The sequence below is a fragment of the Nymphaea colorata genome, chromosome 5 (genome assembly GCF_008831285.2).
Source record: "Nymphaea colorata isolate Beijing-Zhang1983 chromosome 5, ASM883128v2, whole genome shotgun sequence".
Classification (NCBI taxonomy): Eukaryota; Viridiplantae; Streptophyta; class Magnoliopsida; order Nymphaeales; family Nymphaeaceae; genus Nymphaea; species Nymphaea colorata.
Window position 1 is genome coordinate 24,969,097 of NC_045142.1, and position 17,451 is coordinate 24,986,547.

The 17,451-nt window shown below is 35.3% G+C and overlaps 2 protein-coding genes across 3 annotated transcripts; one reads left to right on the top strand and one right to left on the bottom strand.

The window, feature by feature from the left end:
• Positions 1-3,005: 3,005 nt before the first annotated feature.
• LOC116254622 (beta-glucosidase 22-like) lies at positions 3,006-9,679 on the bottom strand. 2 transcript variants are annotated; one of them, XM_031630124.2, is made up of 13 exons: positions 9,472-9,679; positions 9,206-9,269; positions 8,735-8,793; positions 8,451-8,526; positions 8,281-8,352; positions 7,972-8,059; positions 7,470-7,725; positions 6,684-6,799; positions 5,909-6,126; positions 5,794-5,819; positions 5,056-5,158; positions 4,427-4,517; positions 3,006-3,390 (listed from the first exon to the last, which is right to left on the bottom strand). In XM_031630124.2, exons 1-13 carry the CDS (start codon positions 9,619-9,621, stop codon positions 3,168-3,170), a joined length of 1,542 nt encoding a protein of 513 aa, XP_031485984.1. In that variant the 5' UTR covers positions 9,622-9,679; the 3' UTR covers positions 3,006-3,167. The 2 variants fall into 2 exon arrangements, with proteins under 2 accessions (XP_031485984.1, XP_031485985.1); XM_031630125.2 differs by lacking the exons at positions 9,206-9,269; positions 9,472-9,679 and having other exon boundaries at positions 8,451-8,537; positions 8,735-8,785.
• A 4,613-nt stretch (positions 9,680-14,292) lies between these two features.
• LOC116255275 (anaphase-promoting complex subunit 7-like) lies at positions 14,293-17,422 on the top strand. The gene is made up of 8 exons (XM_031631050.2): positions 14,293-14,370; positions 14,428-14,622; positions 14,715-14,759; positions 14,840-14,933; positions 15,029-15,174; positions 16,335-16,564; positions 16,936-16,996; positions 17,068-17,422. The coding sequence occupies exons 1-8, from the start codon at positions 14,293-14,295 to the stop codon at positions 17,245-17,247; spliced, it is 1,029 nt and encodes a 342-aa protein (XP_031486910.1). The 3' UTR covers positions 17,248-17,422.
• The last annotated feature ends 29 nt before the right edge of the window (positions 17,423-17,451 follow it).

Sequence of the window (17,451 nt, forward strand, 5' to 3'; positions counted from 1 at the left end):
GCGACGGCCAAGAAACAGGAAAGGCTACGTTTGTTAACCTCTTATTTCAGATCCTTGTTCTCAAATCTACTACATCAATGGATTTTCCATTGTTTAGATTTCAATAAACAATCTATCGATGTAATGGATCTTTGATTGATCCATGAGCGTTAAACGTAAATTTTTGTTTATGTTTATAAAATATTTTAATGTTTTTTTTAATTGTCGTTATATATATTTTTTCATTTGTTTGGTTTAAAATGATTTTTTTACCCAGTGGACATATGGGATGATTGGATTCTGTTCATAAACTGATTTTTACAACACTTCCCACTCACTCTCTCACAGGCATTCGTGTGAAACAGAAAAATTAGTCGACAAAATTAACTTGAAATACTACTTATTTTTTAATTTTTTCTCATTTATTTTACACCAAATAAGTTTCGTAATAAATTCGTCGATTCAGATGAAATGGCAAATCAGTAGCCCGAGCACAAACTGATTTTTTTCAACACTGCTCTTAGTACTACTGTGTCTTTTCATAAAAAAGAGAGAGAAAAATTGGTCAACAAATTTAACGAAAGAAAACTAATTTGCGGTAGTTAGGTTGCTTTCGATCCACTGGATTTCAAATCCACACATTTTACATTAAATGTGGATTTGAAATCCCCATGAGGATAAAAGTTGAAATTCACTGTTCGATACAACTGTGGCTTTCAACTAGATTTGAGATTCTTTCATGTCCGAGATTTATAAAGAATCAAACACAAGCACGAAGTCAAAAGAATACAAACAAAGTTTGCATAATAAACAAAAGAAAATATCACATCTAAAACCACTCTTCAAGAAACATATGATTTTTTTTTTTTTTTGTCTGATTGCTCAAAGCCGGTCCCTTTCCTTGGGTGATTGAATCTTTATGAAGGGTCGGTTCTAAAGTCTCACATTTCATTTTCGCTTTAATTATGACAAGCTGGTAGCAAAAGATAGTCAAAAAGTGCTTTCAATGTTTGGTACAAATATATATAATTGTCCCATTATTTTGTTTTACATTTATTTTTGACATAGATTTTACGAAAAGCAACCTACACTTTTAACTTTTTCTAGGAGAAGGCTGCCGAGGCTGGAAGGAAATAATAGTAAAGGGAGGAGGGCAGCGGCCATAACTTAAAATTCATATTTTTCAAAAAAGTTTACGTTTCCAAAGGTCTCGGCCATCCTATGTTAGTGCGAATAAAGTTGAGCTTTCTTTCAAACCTCTTTATTAATGCGAATAATGTGATCTATGCCCATTACAAGAGCATCTCTTCATTTTCTTGTGATCTTTGATGCCGGACCGCATGGGCCGAAAAAAGTGAGCCCGTGACATGCAACATCATGTAAATACATAATCAAATCGGTTCGATGATGCATACAAAGTTCATATAGTTTTCATATTGATCACAACCATTTCCATCTCTATTAACATGTTATTATAATGCACTATAGTGAGCAATAGTGACTTTAGTTATCGCCAGTTCACTCATGAAAGCCTGTATATCTATCCATCGTAAAGGACAAATTTCACCAGTGAGCTGAGTGACTCTGGATAATCATAGTTATCATTTAATTCAAAAAATGGATAAATTAAAAAAAAACAATAAAAAAAAAATGCGGTACTTTAACAATCTAATGTTAGTTAACAACTTTTTCTCATTTTTGTTTCTACATTATAAAAAAAATACTAACGACATAATATTGATCTGATACCTAAGGGGTTGTTTGGTAATACCAACACTTTGTTATTGTCTCGTGAACAAAACCCAAAAAACAAGACAAATACATATAATACCATAACAAGTGTTCCATGAATCTATCTTATTTTTTTGAACAAATTTATATGACAATAACAATATAATAATTGTTTGGCAGCAATGAGACTCTATAAGTGTCCTATGAATATTAGCCAATTTTTTAGGCACATTCACAAGACACTCACATAACGTTCTTGTAATCAAAGGACCCCTAGGGGTTTACCTACTTTTATATATATATATCCACAACCCTTTTCTTGAGCAGTCTCCCACATCCAAAACATACACACGCACACTATATATATATATATATCCGCAACCCTTTTTTGAGCAGTCTCTCTCATCCAAAACATACACACACACTATATATATATATATATGTGTGTGTGCCATGCTGCCCCACAGCCAGGAGCAGCAGGGACATATGGTGTTACAGTGGGGTGGGGCAAGGAACAGGCTTCCCTGTCTTCCTGTTGAGCACTTTTTGACCCTTTTTAACCAGAAACTTGTAAGCAAGTTTTTTTGCTTTTTATGCGTTTTGCAGGCCACATCTTAATGTTTAAGAAATTACTAAAAAAAACCTGCGTAGCTTTAAAAAATAATTTACAGACACATGATGCACAGACGAAAAATGTTAAAAATAAACTTTACATGATCATATTTTTAAATCAAGAATTTTTCCATCTAATAAAAGTTAGGGCTCGTAAACTTTCAGTCTAATAACGATGATATTAGAGTTTGTAAGCTATAAAGCGTTGTTCTTTAGGAAGTTGCTCATAGCTTTGATCCATTTCTTGAAAACAAAAAATATTGCAATAAGGGTTCGAAAAAAGGGTTATTGGATCCGGCCGGCCCGGTGGGCCCAATAAACCCGGGTGGGCTCGATAATACTTTTTTAATATACATTTTGTCAATTTTTATCTATAATTAGAACATTTTATTACGATTAATTATATTTATATATTATTTTATATTAAAAATATATTTTTTAATTTAATCGAACCGGACTCGGGCTCGGGTTTTAAGTGTCCGGCTGGCCCAATGCCCAGGCTAAGATAGCACCCTTCTTCATTCAAACTAAGGACGCAGCTACAACATGCCATCCAACCCAACCAGTTGTGCTACCCATCACTTGGTTAGAGAGAGAGAGAGAGAGAGAGAGAGAGATGTATGTATACTCAATAACTTGCAACTTTTCAGGTACATGTCCTAACACTGTTTTAAGTTGCCAAGAGAACAACAAAGTATATTGGCAGGAAAACTAACATGTAACTTTAATTGATCTGACAACTTATATCTTTGAGTAAGTAATATGAAATAAAAAGAGGGAGGAGATAAAAAGAGATAAAATAATACATGTTTTTTGATATTTAATTACAATTAATTTGCAAAATACTACTGTGTGAAATGAGATTGAAGAGGCTGCCCTTTGATGCTGCTGGTGTGGTTCCTCTTGAGGAAGTTGGAGTACCAATGAGCAGAGAGCTTTGGAGACCTTGGAAGGGCTTTATCTTTGAAGTCCACTTCATACAGCCCATAGCTCACCTCATACCCACCCAGAACCTCAAACACATCAATCAAGGACCACACAAAGTACCCTCTTGCATTTGATCCATTTCTGAAGAGAGAGAGAGACAAAAAAAGAAGAAGATAATTTTAAACCATACATTGCAAACAATATAAAAGCTTAGTAGTGAAAATTATATAAATAATTGTCAGTAGTCTCCAAGGTCATATTGTAATTAGGGTTACACATAAGCCAAGTCGAGCTCAAGCTAGGCCAGCTCGGCTCGACTTGACTCAAAAAGGTGCAAGCTTGAACTTGAATCAAGCTCCATACAACACGCTCGAACTTCACTTGACAATAGAGCATTAAGCTCAAGCTCGACTCGTTTATGTTCACTTAACCTACCTCATTTCTTTTAAATAGTTTAACTCGTTAAGTTTGTTTCTTTTAATTAATTCAACTACACTGAACAACCATCTTACATAAAATCTAAAGAAATAATGCACGTATATTCTACATCCAAATGTCCCCTAAAAAAAATTAGCAATAGAATTCTCTCATTCGAGACTGGTTTATGTGGTTGAATTGAGGTGATCGAGTTTAAACAAGTCAAGTTCTTACAACTCAAACTAAACTCCTCTAACAATTCAAACATAAAAAGTCTCATTCAGAACAAGTCGAGCTTGAGTTCGAGTTGAATCTGAATTATCTTGACTCGATGTGCAACCCTATATGTAATAAGTATTTAGTTTATTTTTTTCTTGTCAGAGAGTAATTGTAGTCTCTCATATAGGTTGTGGATGATCGCATGTCAATATCTTTGTCAACTATAGATTCAAGTATGGTTGTACATTATATATCAGATGATTCAATGATTCGGCATGAGCATCTAAAGTTTGAGAAATTTTTAACCAAACACTCTATCTTAGACAAGTTGTTCGGCAATGGGAACAATTTGTTATTATTTCATGAATCTGTCTTGAAAATCGAAGCAGATTCATAGAACACGAAAGGATAATAAATTGTTATTGTTGGCAAACAAACAGCTCCTTAAAAAAATATTTAATATTATTTACTTGATTATATATTTTTTTCAGCATAACTAAAGAAAAAAATATATAAAAGCTTCATAAAAGCCAGTTTATACCTTACTGCAGCAAGTAAGCTCTCAAGATACGCATTCAAGTAATCCACGCGTTCGGTATCGTTCAGTCCGACGTCCGGCGGTGTTCCGAAACCTGTCATCTACGAAATCAGATTCTATTTTTTGATAAAGAATCATAAGAACGTGAGTTAATTAGAATTAATTGAGCTCCAAGGGGTTGGCAAAGGGACTTCTTCATATGGTTTTTTTCTATATCATCCTCGTTGGGGAGTCGGACCTCTGTGACTTACAAATTTTACAAAAAAACTGCTTAACTTATGGCGAAATAACAAGAAAAAAACTATAATTTCAAAAAACATTCACTCTTGCACTTTAGATTGGGGATGCAAAAGTTTAAGAATCTTTTTCCCTCTCAATTTGTTTTTGCTGTCGGAAACTAAGTGAATCCTACCATTTATATTTGGATGTTTACATGTCCACAAAAATCAGATTTAATTTCTCACGGATTTGGAGTAGAAAATCTTATACCATATCCAAGCTTTGTTGGTAATTTCATGAGAATCTCCTTATCGATCCAACTACTTATATTTGAGATCCAAGTCCAATATCGAATCATTTCAAATTTCTCATTTGCAATCCCAATAGAAAGATACCATGTAAATAAATCTTACCATTTTCATGAATAAAGACAGGATGATTGTCATAAGCTATCTTGATGTACTCCAATGAGCATTTCAAGCCCCATGGTCTTACTGGCAAGTCGAACAAGGAAAACTGAACCAAATCACCCAAAGTTAGTCACTATTTTCTTTCTGTATGGGGAAAAGTTCAATTTTTTTGGCAAAACATTCCCTACCCATTTATGAATTTCTCTTAAAAAACTATCATGGCATAAAATCATATGTCGGCATTTGCAAAATGAGACATGGAACACTCCAAAAGTTTGGTCGTATATTGAAGATTATCAGAGATCTTCAATGGTTTATAAAGGAGGTTGTTAAAATGATTGGTGGTTTTTGTTCCTAGTCTTTTTGGTATTAAAAAGGAAACTGTTAGGGGGCGTTTGGGATGTGTCAGACTAAGGACCCGAGCCCTGAAGTGGGTTGGGTCGTTACAATGGTATCAGGGCATGGTTCAAGGTGTGAATTATAACACCCTAAAAGTTTAGTCATGTGTTTAATATTCTATGATATCTTCAAGATTTTATAAAGAAGGTTGTTAAAATGATTGGTTATACTGGTTTCTAACCTTTTTGGGCTTAAAACTGAAACTACTAAAAGGCAAGTTGGGATCCGTTGGACTACGAACCGGGCTCGGGAGTGACATTATTTTGTAATACAAGTCATAAGACAGGAACTACTTTGCAAAAACAAGAAATATAAGAGCAGGAGGCTATTTTGTGATCTCACCTCAGAACTTGAGTTATCAGGAAATACTGCACAAAAGATGAAATTAAATAAATATATGAATTAATTGTATTAAGCTGAAATAATTCTGTAATGTTGGCTTATGTTAGAAACTAACGTATCAATTGGGCAGACATATCTGTACCCCAGTCTCTCTGACTGTCTGGGCTGTTGGCTTGATCCTTCACATACACTGTGCTGTAGTGGTTCAGCCCAATAAAGTCTATTGAGCCCTTGACTTGGTCCACCTGGGTTCGGTTTAAGCTCGGCAGCCTTGAGCCCACATGCTTCTTCATTGACTCCGGGTAGTCCCCATGAATCAATGGGTGCAGAATCCTTGTGCCATTAAGTCAACTCGATCATGAGTAGCGCAAGCATGAACCTTTTAGTTTCATAAAACAAAGTCAAGTGCATTTTGTGTGTGTGTGTATGTATAAATACCGACTCAAAACGAACCCAAGCAGCAGACAAATGTTTTATATGTGTATGTTTTCATGATGTGTTAGTTATTATATATATATATATATATATATATATATATAACACCCTAGTCTTTTTGGTATTACAACAATAACCGATGGTATTTTCAACAATGATTCATGATGCTTTTAACAACAGATTTTTAATTTTTAAACGTCTGCGACATCATATGTATATAAATTTTTATATATAGGAAGCCACTAAATATGCAGATTACTGTTAATGAAACAATGACAATCCTGAATCCGTATATATAAATGACGATTGATTTTGTAAGAATATTCTGACACTTGAATTGCTATATTACATTTGTACTGCAATATAAACGCCTTGAACATTACAAAATTTCATATTATTGTGTTATAAATGCATGTGAACGTGGGACAATGTTGTAATTATGCGCATATATTTACCATCCAAACATGAAATCAAGGGCTCTTTGTGTTGCGGCGACGTCTTCCGTTGAATTTGAATAAGGAGAGAACCAGAAGGCATAGATCGCGATACCAATCCAACCATTTTGTTTGGCCTGCAAAAATACATCTTACCCATTACTTGGCTCCTTGGGGGCATATAATCCATAGATATAGATTTAAATGGGTCCGACTCTTGGTCAGATCTAGGCTTCACCAATCCAACCAACTTTATCGAATACAGATCTAGCAAATATATGATACTTGCAAGAACAGAGCCCAAAATTTATGTGGGTGGAGCCAGAAATGTTTCATGAGAGCGGTTGAATTAAGTTTCTAAATTTTTACTAGGGCCGAAATATCATTTTTTCAAAATTTTTGTATAAAATATCATTTCTAAATTTTATATAAACATGTCATTTTTAAATTTTACATGAAATTTTTCTTTAAAAAAAATTTGAGGTGGAGCCAGGGTCTATGTGAGCCCCACCTTGGCTCAACCCCTGTTAAGGGGTACTAGCTATAAAATGTTAATTTTTTAACTGTTGTTATAATATGTAAATGAGAAAAAATGCGTTCAAATATTAATATGAAAATAAGCATTTTTTGTTGGTTTGTATGGGCCAATACTCACACCTACTGGTGCCTCTGAAAAATAAAAATTTTATTTAATAAAATTTATACAAATTTCACTGTGCCCCCGATAAAACTTTTGAAAAATATGAGTTGCCACTTGTGAAAAAAATCTTATTCACTCCATCTGTGTGATTGTTGACTCAGACTGACCTTATATTTTTCCCTATAGAGCTTGGCAACTGCTGCATGAGCCAGCAACTCATGGTGTGCAACAATGTAAGGCTCCACTGAGGAGTTTCCGGCAGTGCAGTTGCGGCCAAAGGGGTTGGAGCAGCGGCCAGGCGCGATCATTCCGGTATCATACCCGCCGACTGCGAATACATTGGCCTCATTGATGGTGCTCCAGTAGGACACTCTGTCTCCAAATTCCCGGAAGCATACATCTGCGTATGCTGTGAAGTCCTCCCTACATAGTATCAGAGTAGTTAGCCTCCATAATGGCACTTCTAATCCCAAGTTCAACGTTTCTCAATACTATCAACATCCTCCTATATAATATATATATATATATATATATATATATATATATATATATATATATATATATATATATATATATATATATATATATATATATATATATATAGAGAGAGAGAGAGAGAGAGAGAGAGAGAGAGAGAGATTGAGATTATAGAAGTTGAGAGAGTAGTACACAATCTTAGGGCTCAGCCATCCTCCATATTCATCATGAAGTGCTTGAGGGAGGTCTAGATGGTGAAGAGTAACATGAGGCTGAATTCCTGGTTGCATTTTGAAGGAGGTGGTTATATATGCATGGAGGGGAAAGATGCAAGAATAGATTCTATATATGTTTGAAGATTAATGCATTGATATATATATATATATATATATATATATATATATATATATATATATATATAGAGAGAGAGAGAGAGAGCCCAGAAAGGATGCCTGTGGCTGAATCTTAGATAGAGAAAAAAAACATCGTTCTGGATGTTACCATTTCTAGTAAGTTCATTGATAAGATTATTGTAATATTGCAAGCCTCTGGGATTCACTGCTCCTCTTCCTCCTGCAGTTTCAATACGATGACAATTTTGCACAAATTTTTTCTACCAATATTTTAGCAAAATAATTGCTTTTGTGGAATAGACAAGGTGAGTGGTTCACCTGGTATGAGCCTTGACCAGGAGATTGATAGCCTGTATGCGTCTAGGCCTATGTCACTCATGAGCTTCACATCCTCCTGTTGAATTTCTATAGTTCTTATATGTGATTATAAATATATATACATATAACAATATATATATATATATTGTTACATATATATATATATATTGTTATATAACAGTGTATATATATATATATATATATATATACATATATATAGGCAAAAGCTTTGAGCCATACCTTGATATATATATATATATATAGGCAAGAGCTTTGAGCCATACCTTGTATTTGTGGTATTGATCAGAAGCTACATCGGCTGTACTTTTGTCCGCCATTTTCCCTGCCACGCACAACACTGCTCAATCTCTACCTCCCAAAAATCATATCTTACTTGAAAAGTAAGTAAACGAATCTTGTCCACACAACAGCAACCCATATTTCAATCAATATTTTCTGCTCTTCATACTACGAATCGTGCATATATGTAATGAGAAATATCTGGAGTTTCTAATAAATAATAGGAACTCCAGATATTTCTAATTACGATTTTCCTCATTTAATTGCATTTTTGACTTGATAAAAGGAAAAATCCTCTTTTACTGTTAATTGGTCTGGATTATTAGATTGGGTCTTTAATATATAAATCTTGTCACTGCCAATTAACAAAGTGAATTGTAAAGAGAACAAAATTGTGATTAACAAAGGGAAACTATACTTTCCCTTCTTTCTGAGATGCATCATCTGAATCCTACCAGCATGAGTAAAAGTGTCCCAAATGCACGGGCTCCTCCCATCCTCCGATACAGCACCTTCAACCTGCATCCATTGACAACCCTAACTTTCTCATTCTCCTTTCCCTTTTTAATGCCGGAGTTCCGGCATGGCGCCAGAAAAGCCAGAGGCCAGTTCGCCGGAGCTCCGGCGTAGTGCAAGAAGAAATTAAAAAGAAAGAAGGGTAGCGTCCGCAGAGCTACCAAGACGAACGACGATCAAGTGGATAAAAATAGGAGAGAGCTACCTGAAAAGCTGAGGTTCCAGCACCAAATACGAAGTCCGATGGGAAATCATTCCTGCTGATTTGGTGAGAGCCCTGGAAGAAGAGCCAAAGTGCCAAAATGATTGGGAGAATTGAGGGAGAAAGAATTGAGGGAGAAGGGAGACCCCCCATCTTCTTGGATTGAGCTCCACAGGTAGCACCCACAAGATAGAGATGGTCCACTTCAACTTTCTTGGAGAGCTATTATGTTTGGATCCCTAATTTAATAAATTTATGAAAATGACCTATGATATTTTTGTAAAAAAAAGATAAAGGGAGGGGGAATGTTTCCTCATTTTGTCCTGTCCTTCAGAGGGGTCGAAAGAGCAGAACAAGGGGAGGCGGAAGGGGCCCTGGCCTCCCCTCATTTTCTTTTTAAAATTTCACATGTAAATTTAAAAAAAAAATCATTAACCTTATATAAAAAATTTTAAAAATGTTATTTTGGGGCGTGTCAAAATTTTATAACTATAATTCGCCCTTTTCATGAAAAAAAAATCATGGTTCTTAGACTTATAAAAAAAGGAGATAGGGACACCAACGGAGCGGATTTGAATCGGATGTACCTTTATTACATTGTGATATTAGATGTTCATATGTCTCAGAATATAATATGAAAAGAGAAATATGGCCAGAATTAGGAAAGAAGATAGGGACACCAACGGAGTGGATTTGAATCGGATGTACCTTTATTACATCACAATTATTGGATGTTCATATGTCCAAGTATAATATGAAAAGGGAAAAGTTTATATTATATTGGGATCGAACTCTATCCAATCTGGATCCAACTTGGAATTCATCTCTTGTTTTTATATCAGAATTAGAAGCTGACTTTTTGACATAAAATCCAATCTGAATTGTGCTATGATATGTTAAGAACCTACTTTCGAAAAACATGAATATTGGATAAAGGTTATTAACCTGAAATTAAATTGGAATCTAAATCCAATTAAATAGTTATTTGAAATTGCATTTGAATCCAAATCTGACCATACATTAAGTCTTAAATTCATACCTGATCTGATTTCTTAATCAAATGTTAATTTTTTTTCGACTTTTTTTTTTCAAAGAGTTTTGAATATCCTATTTGAATCCAATCTATGGACATCACTAGTATGATAAGGCAAATACATATTTTTTTAGTTTTAAGGTTGTAAATGATCATTTTCATGCATTTACTTGAAGCTTTTTATATATATGTATATATTGGTGGTCTTTTCGAGTCACAAACAAAAAGGAAATGGTTGATTACTGATTTAAATAAGATACATTCTTAACCATATCCGGGGGCGGAGTACGCCATGGCCCCACCTTAGCCAATGATTTTTTTTTTACATTGAAAAAAAATAATATTTTTTAATTATGTAATGTATTTTTTATATTAGAATTCAGTTTGGCCCTCCCGGATCCAGAGGTCGGACTGCCGGCCTGCCTTGAAGAAAATCCTAGCTCTGCCCCTGACCATATCTATTTTCCCAAATATTCACATGTTCCGATTCAGACTCGGGTTAAAATAAAAAAGGAAAAAGATTGCATTCGAATTTGAATATGACTTTTACCTTCACATTAAATCCAAGTTCGAATTTGGATGATTTTCAAAGTATAAGGGTGTGAGCTATACAGTTTTGGTTCAAAACCAAACCTAATCGAATATTTAAGTATATCAGAATCAGAATCTTGCTCATATATATATGAATGTGGAGCTAAATTAGAGAAAAATGCGGCTGTATACTTCATATATATGGATGAATATCCTCTCTTATTAAAAGGAAAAAAGGAAAAAAGAATATGCTGATTGTCTTCTTGTTAAGTGGTTGATTTAGTAAAAGATCTTAGAAGATATCTTTCATTAAAAATAAAAGATAAAGGAAAATAACACATGAAATTATGGTGTGAGGAAGAGTATTTTATTGTACTACTTCAACTGAAGGTCACATTCCTCCCCCATGATGAAAATAAGTTCGCAAAGCTCGGCTATAATACGGCGAGCTTGAAAAAACAGGAAACATATGGTAAATTTTTAAAAATTAAAAATAAATAAAAAATAAAATAAGTGAGAAACTAATAACACAAACATCAAAAGGTAAGTAGATTTGCAATAAGTAAAAAATAGAAAATAAAAAAAACTGTTTGGCATTAAAAAAATGAAAAAAAAAGTGAAACAAAACACGTTAAGAACGCGTTTTTTTTCATTCTTAATGTTTTTTAAAAGGAAACACATTTTTTTAAAATTTTAAATGGCAATTTAATTTATTGCATTTTTTTTCAAGATAAACGCATTTTTTTCTTCAATGCTTTAAAGTTTAAACATTAAAGTTGTGATAGACACCAAAACCATTGTTAAAAACTTAAAAACATCATAAACCATCATTATACCATAAACCCTTTCTTATGCTCCTGTAGGATGGTGTTTTCAGAAACCTTTTTAATCATTTAGTGATCTGGCAATTGGTTGGCTTCAATTTCTCATATATATATATGTATATATATATATATATATATATATATATAAAAGGGAATTTGTTGTTTTGCCAACGGTGCAAAATGCAAGCATATTTTTCTGATCATTTTGTTTGGAAGCAGTTGACTCAACCTGTGCTAAATGCTAAGGGAAATTTATATAGGGAGGCATGCCTAAATAGATGAATCTCACTTCTTTGCTTTCTTATATGGGTTCAGACCTGAGCATAACACCTCACTTTCTTGTTTTCCTTCCCCCGCTTTTTTCATGTGACTAGGGTTGGTTATGAATAGACTAGGTTTGACAGTAATGTAAATCATGGAAACATACTTGTTGTAGATAAAAGGCCATTAGAAACGGTAAAAGCAAGTAGCACATAGATGTAACATGGAAAACCCCTCAACTAAAGGGGAAAAACCACAGGTGAGGAAGACTGGTGCCCACTAGTAACCAAACATTCTCTCTCTCATAAACTTCCATTAACCCTGAAAAATGATTACAAGGGTATAAATAGAACCCAACAACATTACAAAGCGGATCGGGTCCAGACCCAGATCCGAAACAACTAAATTCATCAACACTCCCCTTCAAGTTGGGCATACAGATAAAACATGCCCAACTTGGATACGTTTCTCTCAAATGAAGTAGAAGACAAAGCTTTGGTCAGAACATCAGCTATCTGGTCTTCAGATTTCATATAAGGAAGAACAAGTTCTTTAGCATCAATTCTCTCTCGAATGAAATGACGGTCAATCTCAACATGTTTTGTTCTGTCATGTAACACAGAGTTGTTGGCCAAGATGATAGCTGACTTGTTATCGTAGTACATCTTTATTGGTCCTTCAATCTTTATACCAATATCAGTCAACAATACTTTCAGCCACAGAAGCTCAAAAACTTCTATAGCAACTGCTTTGTATTCTGCTTCAGCACTGGAACAAAAATAAACATCTTGCCTCTTACTCCTCCACACTACGAGATTCCCTCCCAAATAGATACAGTAGCTAGAGGTGGACCTCCTATACCTTCAATCCCAAGAGTGTCTTACTTAACATACAAGAGACCTTTGCCAAGATTCCTCTTCAAGTAGCACAAGATCCTATCGACAGCCTTCAAGTGAGTATCAGTGAGAGCATGCATGAACTGACTCATCACATTCATAGTGAATGTGATATCAGGTCTAGTGAGAGTAAGATAAATCAACTTCCCCACAAGACGTTGATATCTCCCCTTGGCCTCTTCACAAAAACGTTCCTCATCTCTAAGACCCAGCTTGTGCCCAACATCTAGAGGAGCAAAAGCAGGTCTACACCCCAGTTTTCCGATCTCCTTTAACAAATCTATAGTGTACTTCTGTTGATTTAACACAAGGCTAGTACCAGACCTAGCAATTTCAATGCCAAGGAAATATTTTAACTTACCAAGGTCTTTGATATCGAACTCGATCGCCAACAGTTTCTTTAACTTAGTTATTTCATCTTCATCATCACCTGTGACAATCATATCATCAACATATACTAACAGAAAGGTGACTTTTTGCTCATTCCTCTTTATAAAAAGTGTATGATCTTCATTCCCTTGATGATATCCATATTGTCTCATTACGAGTCTAAGTCGTTCAAACCACGCTCGAGGGGATTGCTTAAGCCCATACAAAGCTTTCCTTACCTTGCAACATTTTTCAGTTTCCTCATATCCTGGAGGCATACATATATATAATTCCTCTTCAAGGTCTCCAGTGAAAAATGCGTTCTTGACATCAAGTTGGTACACCTTCCACTCCTTTATCACTGCTAAGGAGATAATGACACTGACAGTCTTCATATTCACAATGGGAGCAAAAGTCTCCAAGTAATCAATTTCATATTTCTGCCTGAACCCATGGCAACAAGTCGAGCTTTGTATCTGTCTACATTCTCATCTAGCTTATACTTAATAGTGTAAACCCACTTGGATCCTACCAGATGAGCCGCTTTATGAATCTTTACCACCTCCTAAGTCTTGTTTATGTTCAAGGCTTCCATAGGCTCAACCACAGTCTTGGGAATCACAACCAAAGAAAGAGATGATACAAAACAATTGTATTCCTTGCTCAGTCTAGAATATGATATGAAGTTACCAATAGGGTGTTAAGTACATGATCTGACACCCTTTTTGAGGGCAATGGGTAATTCTTCATTTCCATCCTCTGCCTGAGTACCTTCAACTGACATCTCTTGAGCATGACTTGGGTCATCCAGGGAAGGAGTAGCATAGAAAAGGATGTCTCTCTTCTTTGTTGTTCACACCTTTGTAGTAGTTTTTGGCACATTGTGTCATTGACATTATACCAATTTCCTATGAAGGTTGAAGCTCTCATGGGAAGAAGTGATGAAGCAATATTGGGTTTTGAGAAGGTGTCATCCATCATTCTTCATGTACTAGCATTTCTGCAGATATATATGAATTGTTTTAAATGTTGAGGATATGTGCAGGCTCGTGCGGTTGATCCATATGTTGTTACATACATGGATGAGTACCCAATGCTTTTAAAGACAAAATCAGATAACTCCAAGCTAAACAGGTTGTTGCATGAATTGCTAAATATTGATCCAGCAAGAGGATCAATATTGTCAGTGCTGTGGGATAGGAATGATGATAAAGGTCGAGCTTTATCTTATGCAGAGAAGGTTAGCATTAATGTAGATTGCTGCCTCGGATGTTTGACTTTTGCTAAATATTGTTGCTGATTTGTTTTTATATGTCTACCATTTCCAATCAGAGCCTCCGGATTGATGACAGAAATGTACCTGGGTACATTATGAAGGTCTAGCATGCCTTGTTTCTTTGTCTGAATCTTACCTGAACATGAATTTACTTACATCTAAACTTATGAATTCATTCTAGGGTAATTTATGTTTATCATTGAACAAACGAGAAGAAGCAGATGGAGCTTTCAGAGCAGCACAAGAGTTGAGGCCTGATCTTCGCTCCTATCAAGGCATGTTTACAGCATTCTCCCTGTAAAAATTTTGATGTGTCATGCTAGGGTAGTTACCTTTATCTCGAAACTTAGATGGTACTAAATCTTTCCAGGGTTGGTTCAATCTTATTTGACACTTTCCAAGGCAAAGGATGCACTTTATGCTGCTCGGGAGGCAATGAAGGCCGTGCCTCAATCTGCCAAAGCTTTGACATTGGTTGGTGATGTACATGCAAGTCATTCTGGTGGAAGAGAAAAGGTAAACTTTGGACACATCCGCCAAGTGCTCGTTTTTTTCTGATTTAAACGATCTGTAGTTCTAAATTTTACCATTAATATCTGCATTTTGTTGCATTGTCAATTATTGGTAGGAGCAACTAATTGACTCATATTCTTCATAAACATGTTTGAATTGTTTGTATCACTATGTCAATGCAGAATGGAGATTTGGGATTTCATCTTTCTACGTTGTTGGAATCATAACAAAGAGGAATATTTCAGCTGGTGGAAATCTGTTCTATACATCAAATTTTTTTGGCTTTGATGTGTAGATTGAAGTATGTAAGGTTTTAAAAATTACTGGTCTTAACTTTTTTCGCCTTGTGGATCTGTCCTGTACGTTGAAAAATCATGATATGTTTTGGTTTTAGCATTTTTAAACAGTAGACATTCTAAGTTCATCTATGTGATTGGATTCAGAGAAAAGCTTGAAAATGCTAGGTCTTACATTGGGATAATGATAGTGGGTATTGAGAAATATGAGCATTATAAGCACCATCATGGATTAGTCAGTCAATTCAAATTGCTCACAAGTTGCCACATGTGAAATCGACTCCATGAAGAGGTGGATGACAACTATTTTTCAAGTTGAGAAGCTTTATTTTCAGAAGAAGAAAAAACCAACTTGTTCTTTGGACCTGTCATCCTATACCATCGAACTTGAAAAAGATCAGATAATTGAAATTAATGCACTTGTATGTAAGTGTCTCTGTAATGTATGTATTATGTACATCGCCTGCTTGTTGCTATTTAGGACAGACCTAGCTAATTCTGTATCTGGTATATATCCACCCTGGAAAGGGTTGCACTGGGACTAACCTTAGTTGTTCCTAGCCTAAAATAGCTTGGCAAAATTGTGGCTGGATAGGGTTTTCAGTGGGAGGATGTAAATTGCATTTAGGACCATTATTAGCTGCTTTGGGAACAGTTTCTAGCTTTAGGAACTGGAAGCAACTTCTCACTTGTTGGCGATGCATTGTTCTATAAGAATTTCCCATCTGTTCCATGATCATATACCTTTCCCTGCATCTCCTTGGTTGATAGTCTGTTTTAGTTAAGATTCACATATATTAGGCATTTTACTGGAATTCTAGTCCTGTAGTCCTTTCACGTAATTCAGCAATTGCTGTTTTTTTCAAGGCAAGGAAGTTTTATGAATCAGCACTTGAGTTGGAGTCTGGTTACCTTGGAGCTGTCTTATCCTTAGCTGATCTCCATGTCATTGAGGGACGAAATGGAGATGCCATCTCTCTCCTTCAAAGGTACCTCAAAAACTGGGCAGATGATTCTCTCCACACCAAGCTGGCACAAGTATTTGCTGCAAGTAATATGCTGACAGAAGCATTATCCCATTATGAAGAAGCATTAAGGTACTCTCCTTGTCTCATAGAAAGAGGATCTTCGATCTTGCAAATAAGAAAATTAGGTTTGATACTACCCTCCTGGAACGGATTCGGGGGTCTTGGTGGAAAATGTTTGATCATCCTGTTTGATTTTATTTATTGAATCAGTGAGATTGTAGTAAGTACTTATTTCTGACCTAACATCAAACACTTGAAAATTTCTTCTATACAATTGCAACACTGCGTAAGACATTGTTTCTCTGCCTTATTTGCTGATATATATATATATATATATATATATATATATATATATATATATATATATATATATATTATATAATGTAAAGCTTTCTCTCCTTTAGAGTTGTTTGTTACTTTTGGTTGAATTTCTATGTCAGGATAAACCAACATAATGAGGCTGCGAAAAAAGGTCTGCTACGTATGGAGAAGCAAATGAAGGTTTATACCACATCCCTGCTGCTTGATGTTGTCAAGTAACTTCTGTCTGCTAATCAAATCTGTTTTGTCAGGGGTTGGATCCTGATGACCCTGATGATGATGAAGATAATGAAGTTGAAGATGCTGAAGATCCAGAAGAAGGGGAACTTCTATTGAGAGGAATCCTGTTAGCCAGCCATCTGCCTGTTGGGGACGTTCCACAAGATACCATGTATGGGATCATACTATCCTGTCCAAGGATGTATGTATGAGGTCTAACCTTGAATGGTTGAGGATGGTTTGGACTTCTAATCAGAGCTTCAATTCCACAGAGCAAGTTCATGGCTGAAATTGATTCACCTCGTCTCAACTTGGTTCTGCAAGCTAATGAACTGGACGTGGGCTGGCTGTAGGACTTCCAAGTCGGAGTATGAAGAGTGCGTGTTTGGGCTTGTTGGCTGCACAAACCCAAACAT

Coding starts and splice junctions, on each gene's coding strand:
- LOC116254622 (XM_031630124.2), bottom strand. CDS start 9,621: ATGGGGGGTCTCCCTTCTCCCTCAATTCTTTCTCCCTCAATTCTCCCA. Junction 8,527..8,734: donor ATCAATACCACAAATACAAG/GTATGGCTCAAA, acceptor GAAATTCAACAG/GAGGATGTGAAGCTCATGAG. Junction 6,800..7,469: donor TCTATAGGGAAAAATATAAG/GTCAGTCTGAGT, acceptor GTATTTTTGCAG/GCCAAACAAAATGGTTGGAT.
- LOC116255275 (XM_031631050.2), top strand. CDS start 14,293: ATGAAGGTTGAAGCTCTCATGGGAAGAAGTGATGAAGCAATATTGGGT. Junction 14,623..14,714: donor CTTTATCTTATGCAGAGAAG/GTTAGCATTAAT, acceptor ATTTCCAATCAG/AGCCTCCGGATTGATGACAG. Junction 14,934..15,028: donor TGATCTTCGCTCCTATCAAG/GCATGTTTACAG, acceptor AAATCTTTCCAG/GGTTGGTTCAATCTTATTTG.